The sequence below is a fragment of the Myotis daubentonii genome, chromosome 5 (assembly GCF_963259705.1).
Source record: "Myotis daubentonii chromosome 5, mMyoDau2.1, whole genome shotgun sequence".
Classification (NCBI taxonomy): Eukaryota; Metazoa; Chordata; class Mammalia; order Chiroptera; family Vespertilionidae; genus Myotis; species Myotis daubentonii.
This window is the reverse complement of record NC_081844.1, coordinates 26,669,471-26,692,050: the sequence shown is the minus strand read 5'-3', so window position 1 is coordinate 26,692,050 and position 22,580 is coordinate 26,669,471. Positions and strand designations below refer to the sequence as shown.

At 55.9% G+C, this 22,580-nt stretch overlaps 3 protein-coding genes across 9 annotated transcripts; 2 read left to right on the top strand and 1 right to left on the bottom strand.

Annotated features, from left to right (window-relative positions):
• Positions 1–1,071: 1,071 nt before the first annotated feature.
• TMEM205 (transmembrane protein 205) lies at positions 1,072–3,428 on the bottom strand. Its single transcript, XM_059696736.1, has 4 exons — positions 3,270–3,428; positions 2,698–2,806; positions 2,430–2,593; positions 1,072–1,437 (listed from the first exon to the last, which is right to left on the bottom strand). The coding sequence occupies exons 2-4, from the start codon at positions 2,795–2,797 to the stop codon at positions 1,132–1,134; spliced, it is 570 nt and encodes a 189-aa protein (XP_059552719.1). The 5' UTR covers positions 2,798–2,806; positions 3,270–3,428; the 3' UTR covers positions 1,072–1,131.
• Positions 3,429–3,600: 172 nt separating this feature from the next.
• CCDC159 (coiled-coil domain containing 159) lies at positions 3,601–11,858 on the top strand. 4 transcript variants are annotated; one of them, XM_059696733.1, is made up of 13 exons: positions 3,601–3,740; positions 6,876–6,994; positions 7,087–7,313; positions 7,970–8,003; positions 8,275–8,363; positions 8,453–8,534; positions 8,714–8,900; positions 9,479–9,546; positions 9,633–9,709; positions 10,021–10,142; positions 10,367–10,449; positions 11,141–11,254; positions 11,416–11,858. In XM_059696733.1, exons 1-13 carry the CDS (start codon positions 3,736–3,738, stop codon positions 11,418–11,420), a joined length of 1,212 nt encoding a protein of 403 aa, XP_059552716.1. In that variant the 5' UTR covers positions 3,601–3,735; the 3' UTR covers positions 11,421–11,858. The 4 variants fall into 4 exon arrangements, with proteins under 4 accessions (XP_059552716.1, XP_059552714.1, XP_059552717.1 ...); XM_059696731.1 differs by having other exon boundaries at positions 8,711–8,900; XM_059696734.1 differs by lacking the exon at positions 6,876–6,994 and having other exon boundaries at positions 3,612–3,740; positions 8,711–8,900.
• Positions 11,859–11,946: 88 nt separating this feature from the next.
• PLPPR2 (phospholipid phosphatase related 2) lies at positions 11,947–20,480 on the top strand. Of its 4 annotated transcripts, none has more exons than XM_059696730.1 (10): positions 11,947–12,418; positions 13,670–13,844; positions 14,519–14,599; positions 15,613–15,726; positions 15,852–15,987; positions 16,744–17,015; positions 17,882–18,058; positions 18,553–18,659; positions 19,005–19,056; positions 19,170–19,318. In XM_059696730.1, exons 3-10 carry the CDS (start codon positions 14,534–14,536, stop codon positions 19,200–19,202), a joined length of 957 nt encoding a protein of 318 aa, XP_059552713.1. In that variant the 5' UTR covers positions 11,947–12,418; positions 13,670–13,844; positions 14,519–14,533; the 3' UTR covers positions 19,203–19,318. The 4 variants fall into 4 exon arrangements, with proteins under 4 accessions (XP_059552713.1, XP_059552712.1, XP_059552711.1 ...); XM_059696729.1 differs by having other exon boundaries at positions 11,953–12,418; positions 15,538–15,726; XM_059696728.1 differs by having other exon boundaries at positions 11,958–12,418; positions 18,553–18,675; positions 19,170–20,480.
• Positions 20,481–22,580: the final 2,100 nt, after the last annotated feature.

Genomic DNA, 22,580 nt, shown 5'->3' with positions numbered 1-22,580 from the left:
ATGTTTCTATCTCCCTCTCCCTTCCTCTATCTCTAAAAAAGGTATTTAAAAAAAAAATTAGCCCTAACTGGTTTGGCTCAGTGGATAGAGCGTTGGCCTGCAGACTGAAGGGTCCCAGGTTTGATTCCAGTCAAGGGCATGTACCTTGGTTGCGGCCACATCCCCAGCGGGAGGTGTGCAGGAGGCAGCTGATCAATGTTTCTCTTTCGTCAATGTTTCTAACTCTCTAACCCTCTCCCTTCCTCTCTGTAAAAAAATCAATAAAATATATTTTTAAAAAAATTTTTAAAAACTAATAATGACCCGAAAGCACAAGAGTAGAGAAGCCATAAAATGCTTTAATTGAAAGTATGTGTGTATAGGAAGAAAACATAATATATATAGGATTTGGTACTATCGATAGTTTCAGGCAATCATGGGGTCTTGGAATGTATCCCCCATGGATAAGGAGGGGACCATTGTACCCTTCTCCCTCTTTTTTTTTTTTTTTTTAATCCTCATCCGGGAATATTTTTCCATTGATGTTAAAAGAGATTGGAAGGAGAGGAGGGGAGAGAGAGAAATATCAACGCATTAATTGGTTGCCTCCTGCATGTGTGCCCTGACCAGGGCTGGGGATCAAACCTGTAACCGAGGTACATGCCATTGACCAGGAATCGAACCCAAGATCCTTTGGTCCAAGGGCTGACGCTCTCCACACTGAGAAAAACAGGCTAGGGTGTACCCTGCTCTTTGGAAATGACTATTGGGGTCTGTTTACATTTCATTGGCCAAAGCAAGACACATGGCCACCCCCAATTCAATGGGGTTGGAAATATGCTTGTCCCCTAGGGATCAGAACCAGCTATTGTTACAATAATATATGGCACCAGTATGTGCAATGGTTAGCTCCATGCTTGGCACACAGTGGGTGCTCAACAAATGGGCACTGTTATAGGAAGAGCTTAGGGGCTGCAGTAGCTGACACTGCAAATCATCACGGGGAGTATGAACAGAGAAACAGAGGCCCTCGCTTCCATTCTTGTCCACTTTCCCCCCTGCTTCCCAGTTGGAGAAAAAGCACAGCAGCCATTTCCAAAGATGGGTTTATTGAGATTTGGGGCGCCAGCAGAGACAAAGAAGCAGTGGGTGCTACAGGCTCCTGAGATTCAGGGCAAGGCCAGCAAGACAGAGCCCGTTGCTCAGGAGGCAGCCCAGGTTGCAAATGGAGGACAGGCCATGGTAGCGGAAGAAGATCTGGCGGAGAGCACTGTACTTGGGATCCTGCTCCCGCAGCTGGCGGTAGAGGTCAGGGCCCTGGTGGCGGCCTGGTACCTCCCCACCCAAGCCCTGCTTCTTCTCCACGGTCTGCAGGGCCCACATGGCGGCTGTGGTGCGAGGTTCCAGCCAACGGGCATTGATGGTGGCAAGTGTGAGACTCAGGAACAGCAGGCAGAGCTGTTGGAAGTAGTGGGAGGTGAGCCATGCCGGGAAGGCAGGAGGGGCCCTGCAGAGGGTCCTTCTGCACCCTCAAAGTCCCGAGGGGCTGGGGGACAGCAGAGGGTCAAAGCCAGGCCTCCCCCTCCTCCCACAACCCAGATTAGGGCCCCCAACCAGAGCTCCAGCTCTAATAACCTGAAGCCGGCAGGAAAAGCTCCATATCAGCACCTGCTTTATTCCCCCCCCCAAAACCTTCTGAGTCTCCTCTTCTCTGATATTCAGACTGGAAGTTTCCAGAACACAGCCTTTTCCCACAAACTGATGGTATCTCAGAGCAGAACCTCTCTTCCCCAAATTGGAACAGCACAATAACTGTCCCCTCGTTCCCCCAAAAGAGAGAGAGCCTAAGACAGGGTCCATCTCCTCTGTGGCCCCAGCCCAGATCCCAGAAGCTGACACTGGGCCCACAGGGAGTGAATAAAAAGCCCTTAAAGCTCCAGTTACCCATAATACTCTCTGGTCTCTATGGGGTTATTCTTGAAATCCCTGTCAGGCTTTACCTGCCCGCATATGAGGGACACAATGAGGGCAGTGGGAGGGCGGGATAGAGAAATACGAGATGCAGAGATGGTCGCTTGCCTGGTAGTTGGGAAAATGTGTGGATGGGGGTGGGGGACTTTAAATTCCCAGTCTGGCTCGTTTTTTAAACAATGACCCGGGGTCAGTGCCCCGGCCCAGCTGAGTCACCACAGCTTGGCAGCAGGCCCAACCAGAAGGAGGAGAGGGCGCAGCAGCCAGCAGACAGACAGGGGGAATAGGGTAGACAGGGCTGCGGAGGACGGCTGTGCAGGCTGGGTACTGCTCAAGGGTATCCAGAGCCCAGCTTTGTATCCACCAGGAAGGAGGCACAGTTTTGCTGTTGTTCAATTCTCGCAACGGAGGGCCCCTCGGTGCTCAGTGGGGTCCTGGGAATAAGCCTTCCGAGGGTAGTGAGGCCCAAGTCTGCATACCTGGCTGGTCTCCCAGAAGGTGAGCTGAGACCAGGGGTGTTGTGGAAACAAGATGCAGAAGTTGACGAAGGCACAGCCCATGGAGATGTGAAAGTAGAATGGGAAGAGTTTGCTCTGCACGAGGCCGAAGGTGTGTCGCGGAAGGCCTCGGAAGAGCAGGAAGCCTGTGGAGTGCGGGGGACCACACATCCGTGAGGATACTCCAGGTCCCGCTCTCATTCCTGTCCCCACCCTGGGTATCCATGACGTCCAGAACGAGGGTCCCTACCTGAGACGAAGGTCACCCATATTTGCATGCCCCAGGCCCCGGACAAGAGCAGCAGATGGACCACCTTAGTCAGGCTTGCTGGGTTCCCGCCTTCCTCCATCTTGCAGGCCTGGGAAGGAGGTACCGGGTGGCTCAGAGCTTTACCTTTGGCCTTCAGCCCCTGGGAGCCTGCGCAAGGCCGGGGTCACCGCCAATCCAGCAGGTATGCAGGGATGGCAGCCCAGGAATAGGGGTCAGCCCTGCGACAACCCGACCCCATCTCTCGCAATGTCAGCCCTCAAGCTCTCAGACTCTCTGGACCCCAACATCCATGCCACCTGCGACACCCCCAAGTTTCAGCCCCACCAGCTCCAGCTCGTAGCCCTAGAGCTTCTGAGATCACCTCCGTGACTCTCAAATATCACGTCGGGGTTCCAGTTCTAACAGCAAAGACTCCTGCTCCCATAACAAGATCCAGATATCTATATGAAGGTCCCCAAAGCACCCCGGCTCCATCTAATGCTGGGAAACCCCCAAATCTCATCCCGAAGACACCATCCCGCCAGTAGGAATCGGACTTCAACCCGCAATACCCAGGCGTCCGAGACCAGAGGCGCCGAGGCCGATCTTGGGGGCCAGCGGGCTGGGCTCGGTACTGCACTCCCGGGATCCCCACCACCTCTCCTCGTGGGACCGACAACTCGTCCCGCCTCCCAGCTGAACCCGAAGCCAATCTAATCGTAATCTGCTGCCTCCTGTACCGCCCCATTGGATATGGACTAATCGATTAGCAGAAACCTGCCTGAAACCCCGCCCCCTCTCCGGGATTTTACCCAATTACGCGACGGCTCCCAAGATCTGCGGAAGCGGGAAGGCGCCAATGAGGCCGTGGGTTGCAACGGAGGGGGCGGGGCTAACGTGCCAGCCACGCCCCTCTCTGTGACTCCGCGTTTAGGCTCCGCGCGTTTTAAAGTGGTGGTGTCCCCACAGGATCAAATTTCAGCGTCACAGCTGGGGACTGGCTTCGCGGTTCCCGATGGGAGAGCATGAGCAGGTGCTATGTGGTAGGTGGGGGTGGGAAGGGGTCGGAAGCCTGTGGGGCGCAGGGTTCAAGGCCCGGGGGGCGGGGCCCAGGTTAATGACACCCCGCCCTCTCCCCAAGAATTCTCCCTGGAGGAACTTCGGGAGGAACGACCGATGTGGGAGGGGAAGGGGGTTCTGCTTGCAGGTGGCACTCAGAAACGGGTCTTCCCTCTCCTCCAATCCTCTCAGGGCTCCTATATGATTCCCAGGTCCCAAGTTCTCAGTGTGACATTCAAGGACATGCACTGAGTTTCCCACTACTGTGTGCTCAGCACTGGCATGGATTAATCTACTTAATCACAGCAGCTCAACGATGTGGTAGTGATATCCCGTTTTTAGAGTTGGGGACACTGAGGCATGGGGAGGTTCAGTAACTCTTCCAACACCACACAGCTAGGAAGGGGCAGGGCTAGGACTTGAGCCCACACCATCCAGCCAGAGGGTGTCCACTGCCTCTTGTGTGAAGACCGAATGAGTGCTGATGGTGGTGCCCCGCGCTCAGTGAGGTACTCAGAAAATAGGAGCTTAAAAATGGATCAAGGGCCCTGGCCGGTGTGGCTCAGTTGGGCGGGCATCCTCCCGTGCACTGAAAGGTTGCGGGGGTTTTCCCTGTCAGGCCACAGGCCCAGGTGGCGGGTTTGATCCCCAGTAGGGGTCATGCAGGAGGCAGCCAATCCATGTTCCTCTTTAACATCAGTGTTTCTCTCTCTCCTCTCTCTCTCTCTCTCTCTCTCTCTCTCTCTCTCTCTCTCTCTCTTCCTTCCTCTCTCTCTAAAAATCGATTAAAAAGGATTAAGGTCGGTGTGGCTCAGTTGGTTGAGCATGTCCCATGCACTAGAAAGTCAGCGGTCCCCGTCAGGGCATGTGTGGGGTTGTGGGCTGGATCCCCGCTAGGGGTCATGCAGGAGGCAGCTGGTCGATGCTTCTCTTTAACATTGGTGTTTCTCTCTCTCCCTCACCCTTCCTCTCTCTCTCAAATCAGTAAAGACATTAAAAAAAAACAAAAAACGGATTAAGGAAACTTTTACAGAACAGATGCTGAATAGGGTTTTGAAAGGTGCACGGCAGTCTTCTAGGACTGGGCAGAGGAAGGACACTAGAGGACTCAGAAAGGCCTCTAGAGCGTGGCCTTTCTGTCTGAGTGTGACCCAAGGCAAGATCCCCTGCACCTGGAAGTTTTTCCAGACAGCTCTGTCCCACATGACTCCATCCGTTCCCAGCCCCACTTAGCATGGGCCCGGGCCCCCATTCAGCTAATACTTACTAAATAGATGTGCCTTGCCTCTCCTGTTCGCACACTATGGCTCCCATTTATCTGGGGAACCAAGTCCAAACTTCTCTGCTTGGCTTTCAATTCCTTGCTTGAGCTGCCCTGCTAAGCTCCTACTGTTTCCTCTTGGACTCTGCCTCCAACCGGCCTGAATTTGTCATCACAGAGCACATGGTTCCACACCTCCAAGCTTTGGTACATGCTCTTCCTTTTTCTTTTTTTTTAAAGAATAGTTTATTGATTTTTTAAAAATATTTTATAAATCTACTTTTTATTGATTTTAGAGAGGGAGATGGAGAGGGAGAGAGAGATAAAAACATCGCTTGGTGCCGAAGCTGGTTTGGCTCAGTGGATAGAGCGTCGGCCTGTGGACTGAGGGGTCCCGGGTTCGATTCCGGTCAAGGGCATGTACCTTGGTTGCGGGCACATCCCCAGTGGGGAGTGTGCAGGAGGCAGCTGGTCGATGTTTCTCTCTCATCGATGTTTCTAACTCTCTATCTCTCTCCTTTCCTCTCTGTAAAAACTCAATAAAATATAAAAAAAAAAAAAAAACAAAACAAAAACATCGCTTGGTAATATGCAAATTGACCCTCACTCCATCATGCCATCACAAGATGGCTGCGCCCACAGTAGAGGGGGGGTTCCCATAACGAGCCATAATGAGTGATCAGCAGGGACCTGAGGCTGCGTGGCACCAGGCCGGGGCACGGGACCTGAGGCTGCGCCCCCCCCACCTGGTGGGGCTTGACAGGGACCTCAGGCTGTGCCCCCTTGCCCAGTGGGGCTTGATGGGAGACCACAGGCTATACCCCCTGCCCGGCAGGGCTTGACGGGGGACCTCAGACTGCGCCCCTGGCTCCAGAGGGGCTTGAAGGGAAACCTCAGGCTGCGTCCCCCACCCAGAGGGGCTTGACAGGGACCTCAGGCTGCACCCCCTGTCCTGGTGCCAGGTCGGGGGATCTGAGGGGAACTAGGGGATCTGAGGCTGCACCCCCCACCTGGCACCAGGCTGGGGGACCTGAGGCTGCACCCCCCCACCCAGTGGGGCTTGACAGGGGACCTGAGGCTGTGCCCCCCATCTGGCAGGGCTTGACGGGGCCCTGAGGCTGCACCCCCTACACGGCGGGGCTTGACAGGGGACCTGAGGCTGCATCCCCCGCCTGGCGGGGCTGGCCAGGTCTGGATCTCTTGCAATTTCAAGGTGCACACAGGTGGGCGGGGACTTGACTCTGGGTCCTGTGGTATGCCCCAGACTCTGACAGGAGTAAGGTTTTCATATACATTTTACTAATTTTCTTTCATCTCTGACACTTCTATTATAGAGAAAGGGCAAATAGCAATATTAAAAAATTTCTTCTAATAATTCCCTTTCATGTGCACAAATTTTGTGCACCAAGCCACTAGTCAATGATAAGAGAGAATTGTTGATTGGCTGCCTCCTACATGCCCCCTGCATGCCCCAAACTGGGGATCTAGCCTGCAACTGGGGCATCTGCCCTGACCAGGAATCTAACCAGAAACCTTTTGGTGCAGGGACAACGCCCAACCAACTAAGCCCCACGGGCTAGGGTTGCACATGCTGTTTCCTACCAGGACCCAATGTTAAGATTTTTTTTTCTTTTAGACTCTTCTGAGACCTCACTTTCTCCTGTGGGGTCTTCTAGGTCCTTCTCACTGCCCATCCCAATCCCTGAGGCTGGGATCATCTTTTATCCTGTTCCTACCATAGTTGGAGGCCCTGTGTTCAGGGATGAGGCCTCTGTGAGGTGTCAGGGAGGGTCTGGCAGTGTCGGGACATGGGGGCTGGTCTCAGTGCAGCCCCCTGTCCTGTCCTTCCTACTCGAAGCGACCCTGTTCTGGCCGGCCTGCCCCGGGACTCTGACTACTCTCTGCCCTGCTACTGCTCATCTCCGTCGCCCTCCAACTTGTGTTCGCTTGATCACAGCAAGTGTGACAAGTACTGGGGTTCGTTGAGGGGCTGCTCCAGAGCTGGGGAGCTGGGAGGGGCTGAGTGCTCGGGGCTGGCCCTCAGGAAGCCCGCATTCACCCACCCCCAGGTACTTCCTCAGACAAGAACTTGGACTATACGACTCACTGGTCCAGCACTCCAGAACCAGAGACCTCGGGGCCAGCTGCTTCAGAGAACACAGTGACAATTACAGACTGGAAGCCAGGGAGGGACTCAGGGCCTCAGTCACATGGGTCTCCCCACTCCCCCAACTCAGACTCACAGGAATGCTGTAATGACCAGGAACTTGTGAAGAAGCATTCGAGTATCACTAAGGTTACCCACACCCTGGAACCCTCTCCCTGCTGCCCCACAGTCTGTTGCTGCAGGGCTTGGTGGGAGGAACAGGGAGGTCCTCAGCACCCAGAACTCCTCCCAGTGCTCAGCAGGCCTGCAATGAATATGTCTTAATGGACGAAGGAATGAATGGAATGGATGAGGGATTGTGTGTTTTAGTGGAGTCTTTCCTGTAATTGTCTCTGGGTATGACTGCCTGTGTGTCTGTGTCTGGTTATGTATCTGAGATGAGTGTGCATGGATGCCCTGCGTCTTATGACTTGGAGTGCGTGACTGTGTTTGAATTTATGTAGCTGTGATTGTTCTGGGATTACGCATGGCTATGTGTCTGTGCTATTGGTGCTGCCTGCAGACACTGTCAATGTCGTTTGCCCCTGAAGAGGAGGGCCATTTTCTGAGCCTAGTCCAGAGAGAGGACTTTGCAGGTGCATGCTCTCAGGGGCAGCCCAGAGGCCCACCCATGTAGGGTATAAGCCACAAAAGTGCACTTCTGAGCATGTGCGGATATGCCTGCACTCAGGGTCTGGGACACCCAGAACTCAGCAGATTCAACTCATGTCCAAACACTGGGTTTGGGGGAGCAAGGAGGCAGCCCAGGGATGAATTTCTACTGCCCTCATATTCCCCCATCCTAGAAACCATTGGAGACCAGCTCTTCCAAAATCAAAGGTGAGAGCCCTCCCTCCTAACAAGACTGTGTGTGCAAGACCTGCTGCTTCCTTCTTCCACCCTCTGCCCCAGCCTCGGTGGAACCCTGCCATTGCTGCCCGCGCAACCCTGCCCCAGCACAGCTGCCTCTTGCCCCTGACCTTGCCCTCTGTCCCAGTCCCTGATCTTGACCCCTACTCCAGCCTCTACCTCAGGCTCTGTGATCCCTGCTCCCGACCTTGCCCCTGCCCCCACCCTTCCCGGCTTGGCTGACCCACACTTCTGCTCATAGGTAAGTCCACCATGATGATTCCTGACACCCAGAAGCTCCTGCGATGCGAACTGGAGTCACTCAAGAACCAGCTACAGGCCCAGACTAAGGTGAGCCTCCTCAGCCAGCCCTGGGCCCAGCAACCTCTGTCCCTTTCTCCTCCCCACCCTGCCTCCAGGCATGACCTCTTCCCCCACAGGCTTTTGAGTTCCTAAATCACTCAGTGACCATGTTGGAGAAAGAGAGCTGCCTGCAGCAAATCAAGATCCAACAGCTTGAAGGTGAGGACTGGCCTGAGGTCAAGGTCAGGCCGGAGGCTGTCAGGGTCAGCTGGGTCAGAGTGAGAGAAGTGGGTGAGTCTGGATTCAGGCTTGGGATCCAGCCAGGCTAGGGCGAGTGGGTTCAAAGCTGCGCCTGGTGTGATTGGGCCTCAATCAAGCTCCCACTGTTTCTGAAGGAGTCCTGAACCCCACGAGCCAGCAGACAGAGGGGAAAAAATGGGACATGGATCAGGGACAGCGGGAGCTGTATGGGGCCCTGGCGCAAGGCCTGAAGGGGCTCCAGAAGACTGTGCGGGAGAGTGAGGAGGTGCAGAAAACCCGCACTATCCGCTACCTGCAGCTGCTGGCCCAGGAGATCCGAGACAGGTGAGTGTGCCAAGGGGGGAGGCCTGGAGGCTGTGGGAGGGAAGGAAGCCCAAGATGGGGAAAACAGGGGAGGCCTGAGTAAGGATGATGGGGGGCCATGGAAGGCTTAGAGGACAAGAGGAGTGGATGATGGGGCGAAGACAGGTTGCAGTGTTTGTGCGTGGGGAGACTGGGAGGCCAGAAGGCAGGGAAGACAGGAAGCTGGAGGTAGGATGGGAAGGAGGTCGGAGGATCAGGGAACTGGGGGGTGGAGAGGTTGATGGGGGCTGAGGCTGGGAATATGGGAGGTCAGGGGTGAGGAAGGTAGAGAGATGGAGGCCAGGCAATAGGAAGCTGAGGGAATGGGAGGCTGGAGGTCAGGAGGAGAGGACAGGGGCTGGGGGAGGAGAGGAGGGGTAGTTAGAGGGTAAAGGTGGGTGGGCAACTTGGGGAGGGGTGGAGCCTGAGGGAAATGGGTGGTTGAACAGATGGGAACATGGGAGGTGGAGGAGGTTTGGAGAGGCAGGTGGGCAAATTGTGAGACCAGGAGGCCAGGGACTGGGCACGGGCTGTGGGCCTAGGCTGCACTATCCCCTCAGCAAGAAATTCCTGTGGGAGGAGCTGGAGCTGGTTCGGGAGGAGGTGACCTTCATCTATCAGAAGCTCCGTGAGTGCCTGGAGCCCACGGGGGTCGGGGGAAGGGTGGGGGTGTCCTTCTGCTGCCTGGCCTCGCTGAGCCCCCTCCCCTCACAGAGGCACAGGAGGAAGAGATCACTGAGAACCTGGTGAACATCCAAAAGGTGCAGAAGACCCAGGCGAAGTGCCGTAAGGTGAGAGGGGAGGACAGGGACCCCACATGGGTTGGGGACATGGGGATTTCGGCCTCCACCATTGGACTGGAGCCAGAAGGCCTGGACATAAATCTCAGCTCTGCTACTTACTGCTGTGTGACTGTGGGCAAGTTTCTTCACCTCTCTGGGCCTCATTTTCCTCTTCTGTGTAATGGATAAAACACACACATCCCTACCTGAAGGGGTAGCTGCATGAACTGAGGACAGCCTAGCATGTAATGGTCACCTTGCACCGTCATTTTATTACTACTGCTCTTCTCTTTTCCCCCCTACTCCTGTCGGAGCCCCAGGTCTTGACCAAGATGAAACAACAGGGGTGTGAGACAACCAACTGGCTGGAGACAGAGGAGATGCCATCAGGAGGCAATGGCTCTTGGAGGAGTGACCTCCAGAAGGAGCTGAGTGACATATGGTGATGCCCAGCCCCTACTCTGACCTCTGACCCCTGACCCTCATCTGCCCTGCCCTGCCCCCAATCTGATCAAACAGTGACCACCAGAACCTAGAAGCCATCTGAGTCCAGACCTCCATCTCCAAGCAGGACTCCCTTCCTCCTCTGCCCCCCTAACAACCCCGTGCCCCAGCCTCAGGCAGTCCAGAGTCACCTGGGGGCCCCAGCTCCCCATCTTCCTGCAGGTCCGCCGTGCATACGCTGCAGAACTCCTTTGATGGCCTCACCATGTCCTCGGGAATCCGCCCCAAGACTGGGAGCCTCCGGGGTGAGAGGGACTGAGCCATGCTCCAGAGTGGGTGGGATCATTCTCCAGCTTCACACATGGAGGTCATGTTCAGAGGCCATATTTGGAGGTCACATCTGTTGGGTTTCATTATATATATATTTTATTGCTTTCAGAGAGGAAAGGAGAGGAAGAGAGAGATAGAAACATCAATGATGAGAGAGAATCATTGATTGGCTGCCCCCTGCATGTCCCCCACTAGGGATCAAGCCCGAAGCTCAACCACTGAGCCATGTCAGCTGGGCTGGTTTCATTTTTTTAATAATATTTTTTCATTGCTTTCAGAGAAGAAAGGAGAGGGAGAGAGAGAGAGAAACATCAGTGGTGAGAGAGAATCATTGATTGGCTGCCTCCCTCATGCCCCCCTACTGGGGATTGAGCCAGCAACCCAGGAGGAACTGCCACCCTCCTGGTTCATAGGTTGACGCTCAACCACTGAGCCACACCAGCCGGGCCACATCTGTTGGATTTTAATCTGGGGTCACATTAAGGAGTCCCTGGAGGTTTCATCTAGGGGTCACTCAGGGTCACCTGGATGTTTTTCAAGGATCATTGGTGTAAAATTTAAGTGTCACATTGGGTCACATTCAAGGGACATGATCAAGGGACCCTGGTTCAAGGATCACATTCAGGGTTCATGCATGGAGAGCCAGAATGGCACCTGTCCCTGCAGGCTACAAGGGGCACAGATGCCTGAGTCCTCCGCTTCACTCTTGGGACTCGGACTCGGACTCGGACCAGAACCCTTCCCAGCCACCCTTCAACAAAAGCCGCTCTTTCCCACCAGGTGTGGCTCCTCCCCTGCTCCGCCCACCTTGCCCCTCCTGACCAGCCCTGGAATCCCACAGGATGGACCCTCCCCGCTCCCAACCTGGGCTCCTGCACCCTGACTGCCACCCTGGGTCCCCTGGACCAGACCTGGCCCTTACCCATCCTGTCTCCCCACAGCTTGAGCAGCCGGGTTGCTCTCCACGAAGACCCCTCCAGAGAGAAAATAAACTAGCCGAGACCCTCCTCCACCTGTGGACTGTTGCTCCTGCTGCTTCCGTGCCTGAGAATGAGCCACCCCCATTTACCCGCCAGTGTTGGGGCGGCCATGGAGATCCCAGGGGCTGTTGGGGATGTATGAACTTAGGGTCAGCGTACAGTGCGAGGCCAGATTAGTATATGACAAGTCCTGGGTTGCTCTGTCCAGATATGAGTGGCTAGGCAGGCGGTTTAACACTAGTCACCAGCCTTCCTTTCCAGGGGGCTTTGGCGATCTGGCCCTACTGCCCAAATGGGGAAACCGAGGCCCAGAGAGGGAGCGTGGTGGCCCAGGTCATGCTCTGACACTCCGCCCTCCTCTTCCCCTCAGCGCCTACCCTCACCCAGAGTCCTCCCTCTTTTTTTTTTATTTGTTTACTGTACACTACAATTAAGGTACTTGTTCTTTTTTAAAAAAAATTTTTTTTATTGATTTCAGAGAGGAAGGGAGAGGGAGAGAGAATCAGTGATCGGCTGCCTCCTGCATGCCCTCACTGGGGACGGAGCCCGCCACCCGGGCATGTGCCCTTGACTTGAATCAAACCTGAGACCCTTCAGTTCGCAGGCAGATGCTCTATCCACTGAGCCAAACCGGCCAGGGCCAGCGTCCTCCCTCTTAACCTCCATCCTTCTTTCCCCCTCAATCTACTCTTAACACGCCCGCCCCGCCCCAAAGAGCTACCGAGGCTCCGCCCAGATCATGCTAATAAGACGTCTCGATACCCCGCCCACTGTGTTATGCAAATAAGGCGCCCCGAGGCCACGCCCCTCGCTCCTTCGCGGAGTCTGCGCGGCGCAGAGCCGGGCCGACAGCATCTCCATTTGTGCGTCCACCCGCCCGCCCGCCAGGCCAGCCATCGGTCCGTCCGGCAGCGCTGGTGACGTCTAGGCGGACCCCGAGCTCAGGTGGCAGAGCCTCTACCCGGTGAGGGGGAGGGGCCTGAAGTGTCCCTTGTAGGCCTTCTTTCGGGCTTCGATACTCGGTCTCTGTCTGGTCCGGGTTCGGATCCTGTGGGTCCGGTCCCCTGCGGGTCCAGCGTGGGAAGGGGGAGGGGAAGCGAGGAGCTTGGGGACCGGGCTGGGAGGGGGCATGGGAGGGGATCTGGGCTTGAGAAGCCAAGAGGTGGTGATGAGGGTGACTGGGATTGTATGGCTGTAATGATTGTCAGTGTGTGGTTGTATAACTGTCATTTTGTGTCTGTATAGCTGTGATGGTGTGGCTTCTGAAGTGTGTGTGGTGTGTGTGACTGTCTCCTGCGGCTGTCATTGTGTGCTCTCATCGTGGCTATCACTGATGGTGTGTGTGTGGCTTTGTTGTGATGGCTGTCACTGTGATTGTGAGTCCGTGTGGTTGTGTGTATGTGACTGTCATTGTGTGTTCCTTTTAATGGTGTGGGGGGCATTTTTGCATTCTAATGTGTGGCTGTGATCGTGCATCTTTCTTGTGTGGCTGTGGCTCTGTGTGAGTCTGTCATGGTCCATGTATGTGCCCTGGTGTGGCCATGTGGCTGTGGCTGTGGATAGCACGGTATCTCCCATGACAGTTGACGTGGATGAGAAGTGTTCATGTGTGTGGTTGTCACTGAATTCCATGTAACTGGGGGTGTGACACTGACCGGTTCAGTGACCCCCCATTGTGTATGGTGACTCTCTTTTTGATGTTGCTCCTAAGTGTGTTGGCAACCCTGAGCCCACATCCCTGAGGGCCGAGTGCTCACGTGGGGCTGTGAGGGGCTGTGAGGCGTGTGGAGCCTCCCGTTGTGTCCCTGTGCCTGTGCTGGGGGGGAGTTGTCTGATCTGTGTGGGTGTCCGTGACAGGCTGTGTGCACATTGTGCCGTGTGCGTGTGTGGAGTGTGTGCATGAGCATGCAGTTATGTGTGTGGTGGGTTGTGGTGGGTGTTGGGCACCTGTCTGAATGAGTGGGCCTGTCTTGTTCACCACAAGGCTGGCACTCAGTACAGTGCCTGGAACGCAGCAGGCACTTGGTCCATGTTGGTGAGATGGGCGAATGCTGGGCCATGGTGTGTGGGGGTGGGGGTGGGATGGAGGCTGTGGCTGAGTTGTGTACTCTGGGGGTGCGATGTGGTTGATTATGTCTCTGGGAGGGTGAGGGGGCTGTGGCCAGAGAGACATCTGGGACCTCTAGCAACTTTCATCCCACATGTTACACTGAAGAGCAAGCCTTGTGGATGGAGCACTGGACCCAGAGTGCCTACCCTCACCTGCCTGCGCCTCAGTTTCCACATCTGTGCAATGGGGGTGACCATCACTGCCCTGCTGGCTGCCAGGAACGGCTGTGAGTCCCCGGACGTGGCAGCCACCTGTGGGAAGTCATAGGGCTCTTTCACAGGTGAGGCCCGCCTGGGAGAATGGGTCAAGCAGGTGTGACCCTGTTAGTGCTTCACTGCTCGGGGTAGTGGGAGCATGTGGTGGGAGGTAGTGCCCTAATGATACATGGAGGTGATGGGCTGGAAGAAAGTAGAGAGGGAGAGGCAACTGGGAGAGAAGTAGGGCCTGGCCATCAGCCACGAACCATAGGGACATGGGAGAAGGGGCTCAGGAGAAGGGCCTGGCAGGAGTGGGGGACATGGAGCATGGGGTCCCCTGTAAAGCATGTGGGGAAAGAGGATGGGGTTCCCTAAAAACTGGTGGGTGTGAGAACCCTTCTAAATGGATCCTTCTCCGTCGTGGAGGTATCCCTGTTAAGTTGGAGAATTCTCTTCTCAAGGCCGGGGCGGGTGGGGGGGGGTCCTGCTTAGTAAGGAGGAGAATCCCTCTTAAAAGGTATGGGGTCAGAATCTCCTATGTAGGTTATAGGGAGTGAAGACCACTAGAGGATCTCTGGGGTTCCCCCGCCAGCTGGCTGAGCTGAGCAGGTTGTCAGAGGAGGCTAGTGTCTCCAATGGGCAGGTGCAGGGCTGAGCCCTGGATATGCAGAGGCATGGCCAGGGGACTCCAGGGCCTGTGACCTGAGCGTCCCCCTAGGCCCCACCCTGGCCACCCCATTTCCTCCCACCTCCACAGGCCCAGGCCTTCACCATGGCGGGAGGGAGACCTCAGCTCAAGAGGAGTTTCTCCATCATTCCCTGCTTTGTCTTCGTGGAGGTGAGGCGTCCAGCACTTCCTTCCTTCCCTCCGTGGGGAGGGGGTGTACCTGTCTTTCTGTCTCGTCTCCGTGTCCCTCATCCTGGCCAGGTCCCTACCTGGCCCTGATTTTCCATCTACCTGGTTCCAGGCCTGCCTTCTCTCTCCCCATTTCCGCCTTCCTGTCTCGGGGCGGGGGGGGGGGGTGCGGGGGGGGCGGGTGGTGTTGAGAATACTATTCCCTTTCTCTTGAGAAGTGTTTATGGGCTTGGACTCAGAAGTAGCGCTTCCAGGGTTCCAATCGCACTCTTCACATCCTTACTTTTGGACTCTGGGCACTCACATATCCTCCTGAGCCTCAATTTCCTCTTCTGTCAAATGGGCATATTTAGAAGGTAAAATGTATTCACTGACAGAAGAGTTATACCTGTGGTAGTTGCTAGTCCTACCCGTAGTACTAATTCTTCCCTGGTGATCTGTCACTCCCCGACCCAGTCTCTATATCTCTCTGGTCAGATTTTAGCCGTGTCCTCACTCTCTCTCCCAAATCCCATTCCTTCTTTTCTTCTCTCTCTAGTCTACTGTTCTAGCCCCTTCTCTTTTTCTTCTTTGCCTTTTCTCTTTCTCTTTCTCCTTCTCTTCCCCCTTCTCTCCTCTCCCCTCCATTTCTGTCTTCTCTATCTTTCGTTCTGTTTCCATCTCCATCTCTTTTCTCTGTCTCCCAAACCCTGACACTTCTCTGGCCCCATTCCCCACCTCTCTCTCTTTTACTCTTTTCATCTCCCTCGTCTTGGTCACTCTCTGTCTCTCTCCCCCTTTTCTCTCTCTGTCTCTCTCCGTGTGTGTGTGTGTGTGTGTGTGTGTGTGTGTGTCTCTCCATGTCCCCAGTTCAGGCCTGACCATCTCTCTTTTTCTCTCTGTCTCTCTCCATCTCTCTCTCCGCTCTGGCTGGGTGGCAGTCTGTGCTGCTGGGCGTGGTGGTCCTGCTTGCGTACCGCCTGGAGTTCACGGACACCTTCCCTGTGCACACCCAGGGCTTCTTCTGCTATGACAGTACTTATGCCAAGCCCTACCCGGGGCCCGAGGCTGCCAGCCGGGCACCTCCTGCACTTATCTATGCTCTGGTCACCGCTGGGCCCACCCTCACGGTGAGACTGGGGGGGGTAGCCTTGGTAGACTGTGGGAGGCCCTCCCAGGAGGCAGGAGGGCCAGGGGGCGGTGGCTTGGGCCGGGCGTGAAGGCCAGGAAGACCCTGCTTTGGTCTCACCCACAGATCTTGCTGGGGGAGCTGGCTCGTGCCTTTTTCCCCGCACCACCCTCAGCCATCCCCATCATCGGGGAGAGCACCATCGTGTCTGGGGCCTGCTGCCGCTTCAGCCCCCCACTGAGGAGGCTGGTCCGCTTCCTGGGTGAGTGACGGGGCCAGGGCTCAACTGGGCAAAGGGATATGGGCCAGGCTCAGCCATCATCAGGATTCCAGCGGGAAAGGGGCCTAGAACTGTCATGATGGTCAGAGGCAAAAGGCACTTGGGCCCAGGCCAGACAGGATGGAGGTTTTAGGGACATGGATGGGGCCTAAGCCAACGGCGGCAACTGTAAGAGGGGGCCCCAAATTGCCACAGGGAGATTCTCAGTCAGAAAAGGGGGACACCATGGGGCCCCAGGGAGATGAGACCTCAGCTGTGCTGTAAATGTAGTCCCAGCCACAGTGGGTGGTTGGGACGGGAGGCGGCATAGCTCATCCATGACAGTGGTCCCCGTGGCAGAGGGCCGGCGGTTCAGCTCTGGCTCATTAAAGTGAGCAACTCGGTCACAGCGAGTCCAGGGCAGATATGAAGAGGCCCAGAAATGCCATCAGGGGGTCCCAGGGGTCCCAGGCATAGGTCCAATGCTGATGTAACGCTGTTGAGGAAACCCAGGTCTAATGGGGTCCCAGGGGAGGGCCCCCTGCTGCCATAGCGATAGTCCCAGGGGGACAGAGGCAGGAGGCCCGGAGTGCCATCGTGGTGGCCGGCTATAATGGGGTATGGTATTAAGGGGATTAAATGGTGGTCACAGGAACAAGGAGATAGCGGCCCAGATGAGGCCCAAGGAGGCTCACAGGGGAGCCTTAACAGTGCGGCAGCAGGACCCTAACACTGAACCCTTTCCCACCCCATCCCCAGGGGTCTACTCCTTTGGCCTCTTCACCACGACCATCTTCGCCAACGCGGGGCAGGTGGTGACTGGCAACCCCACGCCGCACTTCCTGTCCGTGTGCCGCCCCAACTACACGGCCCTGGGCTGCCAGCCGCCCTCGCCGGACCGGCCAGGGCCCGACCGCTTTGTCACCGACCTGGGTGCCTGCGCTGGCAGCCCCAACCTGGTGGCCGCTGCACGCCGCGCCTTCCCCTGCAAGGATGCCGCCCTTTGCGCCTATGCCGTCACCTACACAGCGGTGAGCCCCGAAATGGGAGCTCGGCAGTAGAGGTGGGGGGCTGGGGGGCGCCCAGCGGGCAGGCCTCCAGGATTGGAGCCTCTAATTCTCACCCAGGGGAAGCCACGCCCTGGCCCTGTTACCCCGCCCATAAGGCAGGGTCTACCCCGTGGAAGCTCTGACTCCTCCCCTTGGGCCCTAGTCTTGCCCCGAATCTGCTGTGGCCTTTTGGTGCCTGGCCCTGCCTCCTGACCCGGTAATGCCACACCCACGGGAAGCTGTTGGCTCCGCCCCGAGGGAGCAGGACACTGTGCCTGGAGCCCAGCCATGTCCCCAGGGTGCGGCAGGTCCTGGATATTGGCTGGGAGACCGGGCCTTCACCCCCTGGAGCCCTCGGTCCCTCCCCCTTTATTGCCTTGGTCTCTGCTAGGACTTGCTGACGCTCCCTTGCTTTTCCCTGGTCACACCCCATGTTGCTTTGACTCCATTTCCTGGAGTTTGGGTCTCAGCTTCGACTCGGGTCAGTGATCCTCTGGCGTTTGGGGATTCCACCTCCTGGAGCTCCTGGACCTGCCCCTTAGGTCCTGATTCCGCCCTCTGGTTCTGTAGCCACGCCCTCGCCCAGCAAGGGCCTGTCTCCACCTGTGACTGGTCCCGGGGAGACCCTGCCCTTGAGCGCCATTGCTCTTTGGTGATCTGGCCACGCCCCACCCCAGCAGGGCCCACTCGGGGTGCACGCCTCCACCCCCTGCGCTCCTGTCTTCTGGCTCCTCCCTGGAGCCCCTGACCACCTCCCCCAGCCCCAATGGGATTCTGGCCGTGCCCCCAGCCCCAAACGCCAGCCGCATTACCGGTGTCCCCTGACCGGTCGGGTTTCCTTTCCGCAGATGTACGTCACACTGGTGTTCCGCGTAAAGGGCTCCCGCCTGGTCAAACCCTCGCTCTGCCTGGCCCTGCTGTGCCCCGCCTTCCTGGTGGGCGTGGTCCGCGTGGCGGAGTACCGCAACCACTGGTCAGACGTGCTGGCCGGCTTCCTGACCGGAGCGGCCATCGCCACCTTTCTGGTGAGCCCCCTGGGCACCCATTCTGGTATGGGAGACCCTCCATCGGCTCCTTGACCCGAAAGGGAGGGCTGCATGATTGTGAAGGGGATGGGACCAGATCTTTGACCTCACCTTGCCCGGATGTGCATCTGTGAAATGGGATGGCAGGACCTGGATCAGGATGATGTGAGTGAGGTACTTGTTTTGAGTGCAAAATTTGAAGGGTGTTAAAAACACTCAGTGATTCAGATAAATCAAATTTTAATGAAATATTTTAAAAAATAAAAAAAATTAGTGCAAAAACGAAACGGAGCCTTACTTGCCTCCTCCTAGTCCCAGCCCTGTGGAGTTAATTATAATAGTAGCAGCCTCTTCGTAGGTGGCAAAGAACATAGTAAGCACCATAAAAATGCTAGCTGTCTTTGAAAACCTGACCCTCAGTTTCCTTATCTGAAAAACGGGGATGGCATTTACACCACTTTTAACTTATTAGCCTCAATACACCTCTGTCCCAGGTCACCTGTGTCGTGCACAACTTCCAGAGCCGGCCACCCTCCGGCCGAAGGCTCTCCCCCTGGGAGAGCCTGGGCCAAGCCCCCACCATGGACAGCCCCCTCGAAAAGTTAAGTGTGGCCCAGGTAAGGGGGGCCGGGGACTGCTCCCGGCTGGAGAGGGTGGTGGGTGGAAGGGGGACCAAGGGTGCAAGGTGTCAGGCAACAGATCGGGGAGGGGGGTCCTCAGGGCCATGGGGATGTGGGGGGGACGACTCATCTCTGTGAACATAAGACCTGCGGGGACAGTCCCACAGAATAGAAGGGTGAGACCCTCTCTCCCTGCCGAGGGAACATGGTTAATCCTGATAACCTGGTTGTCTTTTCCATTGGGCTCTCTGCCCAATGAGGCCCTCATGCTGTGGCCCGCGGGGCTCAGGGGACCGCTAGCCCATCCCTCCGCCTCTTTGTCTCAGGAACCCGAGGCCTGCAGGCCGCATTCGACACCGGCACGGCTCACCCCATCCAGTGAGTGTCCGGGGGAACGGGGGGATAAATGAGGGGACTTCCAGATGGTGGTGACTGCCACAGAGGTCTTACCTCCTCCCAAGCTTTCTAACTCCATGACCTCTGACCCCCAGAGCCGCAGAACTGCGCCCGCCGTGGCCACCTGATCCCAAGCTGCGCGTCCTCCAGGGCTCCAGCCATGTGTTCATCACCCCGTGTGCCCCGCCCTCGATTGAGATCTGAGCCAACGCCCCTGCCTCTGCCCCTGCCCCTGCCAGCACCAACCCCCAGCCAGGGCCCCTCACCCTCCTCTCCTGGGCCTGGGGGGCCAGGAGGGGGTGGTGGACGTGGCCGGAAGCTGTTGTTGCCCACACCCCTGCTGCGGGACCTGTACACCCTTAGTGGACTCTATCCCTCCCCCTTCCATCGGGACAACTTCAGCCCTTACCTGTTTGCTAGCCGTGACCACCTGCTGTGAGGCCCAATCACTCACCCAGAATCTGCCAGTCCTCATTTCTTCCCTGCCACACGTGTGCGTGCGTGCGCCGTGTGAGTGCCAAAGCCCCCTGTCCCCAAACCAGCCAGGTCCAGACAGCAGAGGATGGCTGGAAGGACATTTGGGGGCCACCCCTGCCTCTCTTGCCCTCTGGGACATCCAAGTGGGCATAACTGGGAGGTGGGCCCTTGCCCCCTAGGATTGCCCTTTTGAGGGCCAAATCCTGACCCCATTGGCTATTGCCAGCCAATGGGAGCCTCCAGTTATTTGAATTGTAATCAAAAGGAGTTTACTCCAGCCAATGGGAGCCTCCTCCTCACTTAGAATCCTCAGGCAAGAGGGCAACTCCAGCCAGTGTTCAGCAAATGAACAACCAATAGGAGCCCTTGTTTTCCAGAATTTCTAGGGTGGGTATGATTCCAGCCAATGGGGGACCGCCCATGTCTAAGTATGTGCAACATTGAGGAGGGAGATGGGACCATCCTTTGTAACTGGGTTCTCTCTCCTCAGGATCAGAATCCAACCCGAGGGTGGGGGCAGGTTCCCCCATGGCAGGGTCCTCAATTCACCCCTTCCCCGTTCAGACCCTCCACCATGTGCACCCTCCCGCCCAGACCCTCCTAACTCCCTACTTATGCAGGGCTTGTCCAGTTCAAAAGTTTTGTGGTTCAGGGTGCTGTCTCCTTTTGCCTGTGCCCAGGTCACCCCAAACCCTTCTGTTATTTATTAGGGCTGTGGGAAAGGGCCTTTTTTCCCTTGGAACCCACTGTTCCCTGTTTTCACACTGCCCCCATGCCTCAGCCCCATGAGGATGTGCCATCATGGGGGCAAGGGTGGAGCAGAGAGGGCTCCCCATCCAGGAGGGCAGCCAAAGGCAGTGGGCAGAGGAGACACTGACTCCCTTTCCTGCCCCTCCCTCATCTTTAATAAAGACCTGTTTGTAACAGAAGTTTGGCCACATGCCTTCCTTCCCTGAGTATTGGAGTGTGGAGGACTTTTATTGTGGGTCTAGGTGTCAGTGAGGCTGGGTGTGGGTGTATTGTTAGTGTTTCTGAGGGCAATTGTGGAAAGACAGTGTGGGGCTGTGGGCCAGCAACTTGGGTTTAAATCTTGGCTCAGTGCTTCTTGGCCTCAGGAAAGTTAATTAACCTCTCTGTGCCCTTGTGTCTTCGTGTGAAATGCAGACCCACAAACCCACAGTGAGGGGCCTCACATGCCTGTCTTCCCCGGGCAGCTGGCCTGTTTGTGTTTTGTTTTTACCATGGCCAGGGTGTAGAAGGCACAGGAAACAGGGTGAGTGGATTCAGGGTCCTGATAGTGAAAGGGGATGCTGAGGACAGTAGGAACCTCAAAGCCAAACCCCTGGATGCACGGATGAAAGCAGGAGTTCTGATTGTGAGGTTGTGCTGAAGACCCAATGGAGACAGGAAGTGTAGGAGGGGCAGGGAAACACACACACACACACACACACACACACACACACACACACACACACACACCGGCTCTGCAGGGCTTCAGACAGGCCATTCAGGGCATGGAGTCATCCAGGGACTAGGAAAAGGGAAGCTGCTTTCCCCTAACTCATCCTTTCATTCATTCATCAAACACTAGGGAGCACCTACTGCATGCCAAGTACTGTGTGATTAGACACAGGGGCTGTCACCGTTAACAGAACAGACACGAATTTCTGCCCTCATGGAGCTCACATTCTCAGACTTAAGAGACAATAGACAAGATGTATAAGCTATATACAGAACTACAATTGCAAATTTCAAAAATATCTGAAAACCAAAAAAAAATTTTTTTTCTTAATTCATCTGTGGCAAAAACCTGATCTGAACTGACATGAGGTTACTGTAGCTTTCATTTATTTAACTTGGTGTGAATATTCTTATGTTTCATTGATGATAAAGTGTTTGATTTTGAGATGTTATCCCAGACTCCACCAGGGGTGTTATGCAACACACAGTATTTACACCAGAGTTATTTTCAAAAATCTGAAAAATTCTGAATTCCAAACTCTAGGACCACAGACTTAGGTCAGGGAGTGAGGCCTCTGATATGTTAGATATTAACAAGTGATCAGGAGAAAACTCAAACTAGGGAAGACAATAGGACAACTGTGGGATGGAGACACCGTTTGCAATTTCAAGTGGGTGGTCAGGAGACTTCTTTCTGAGGAGATGATACTGGAGACGAGGTGCGAAGGAGAGGGGCGAGGGGTCCATTAACATACCAGGGCTGGTGGGAGGAGCACTCCAGGCAGAGGGAAGAGCAAGCACAAAGGCCCTGAGGTTGGAGGGTGCCCGTTACGTTCAGGGAACAATGTGGAGACCTGTGTGGCTGGAGCGGAATAAGTGAGGGGGGGGGTGGGCCTGTTGGAGACCACAGGGAATGAGATGGGAGCATGAAAGGGCTGAAATCAGAATCAGAGGAGGTGCAGACCCATGGACACCCTGCTTCCCCGACCAGAGCTCCGGTCTCCAGGGCTCACACCTGTTGTTGCACAGCTGCCTTCACGCAGGACAGGAAGGAAGCAAGTTTTCAGCACGGTGGACAGCACCCCTACCAACCCAGTTGGTGCTGTCCACGGTTCTGATGTTGAGCACAACACAAGAAAGGTTAAAATGGGGCTGCAGGACACAAAGAAGTGTCTGGGCCGGCTAGAGAGGGTGGTGGCAGTAGCCTGAGCCTTGCCCACGTCCCCATCCCATGATGGATAATCTTAGGTAAAGAACCCATACTGAGATGTACCCGCTTATTCAAGAGCTTTCTCGACGTCCCCCCGTGGGTCTCACAGCATCTCAAACTCAGCTCAACAAAAGGCAGAGCTGTGGTCTAGAATGTAACTGAGATCATATCCCTCCCCTGCTCAAACCCTCTTGTGGATCCCCATGGCACTCGATGTGAAAGCCAAAGTTCTTCCCATGCCTCAGAGCCTTTGCAGGTGCAGGTGCCTCCACCTGGAATGTTCTCTCCCTCCCCCCCATATTTGCATGATTCACCCCATTACCTCCTTCAAGCCTTTTCTCTACTGTCAACTTCCCAT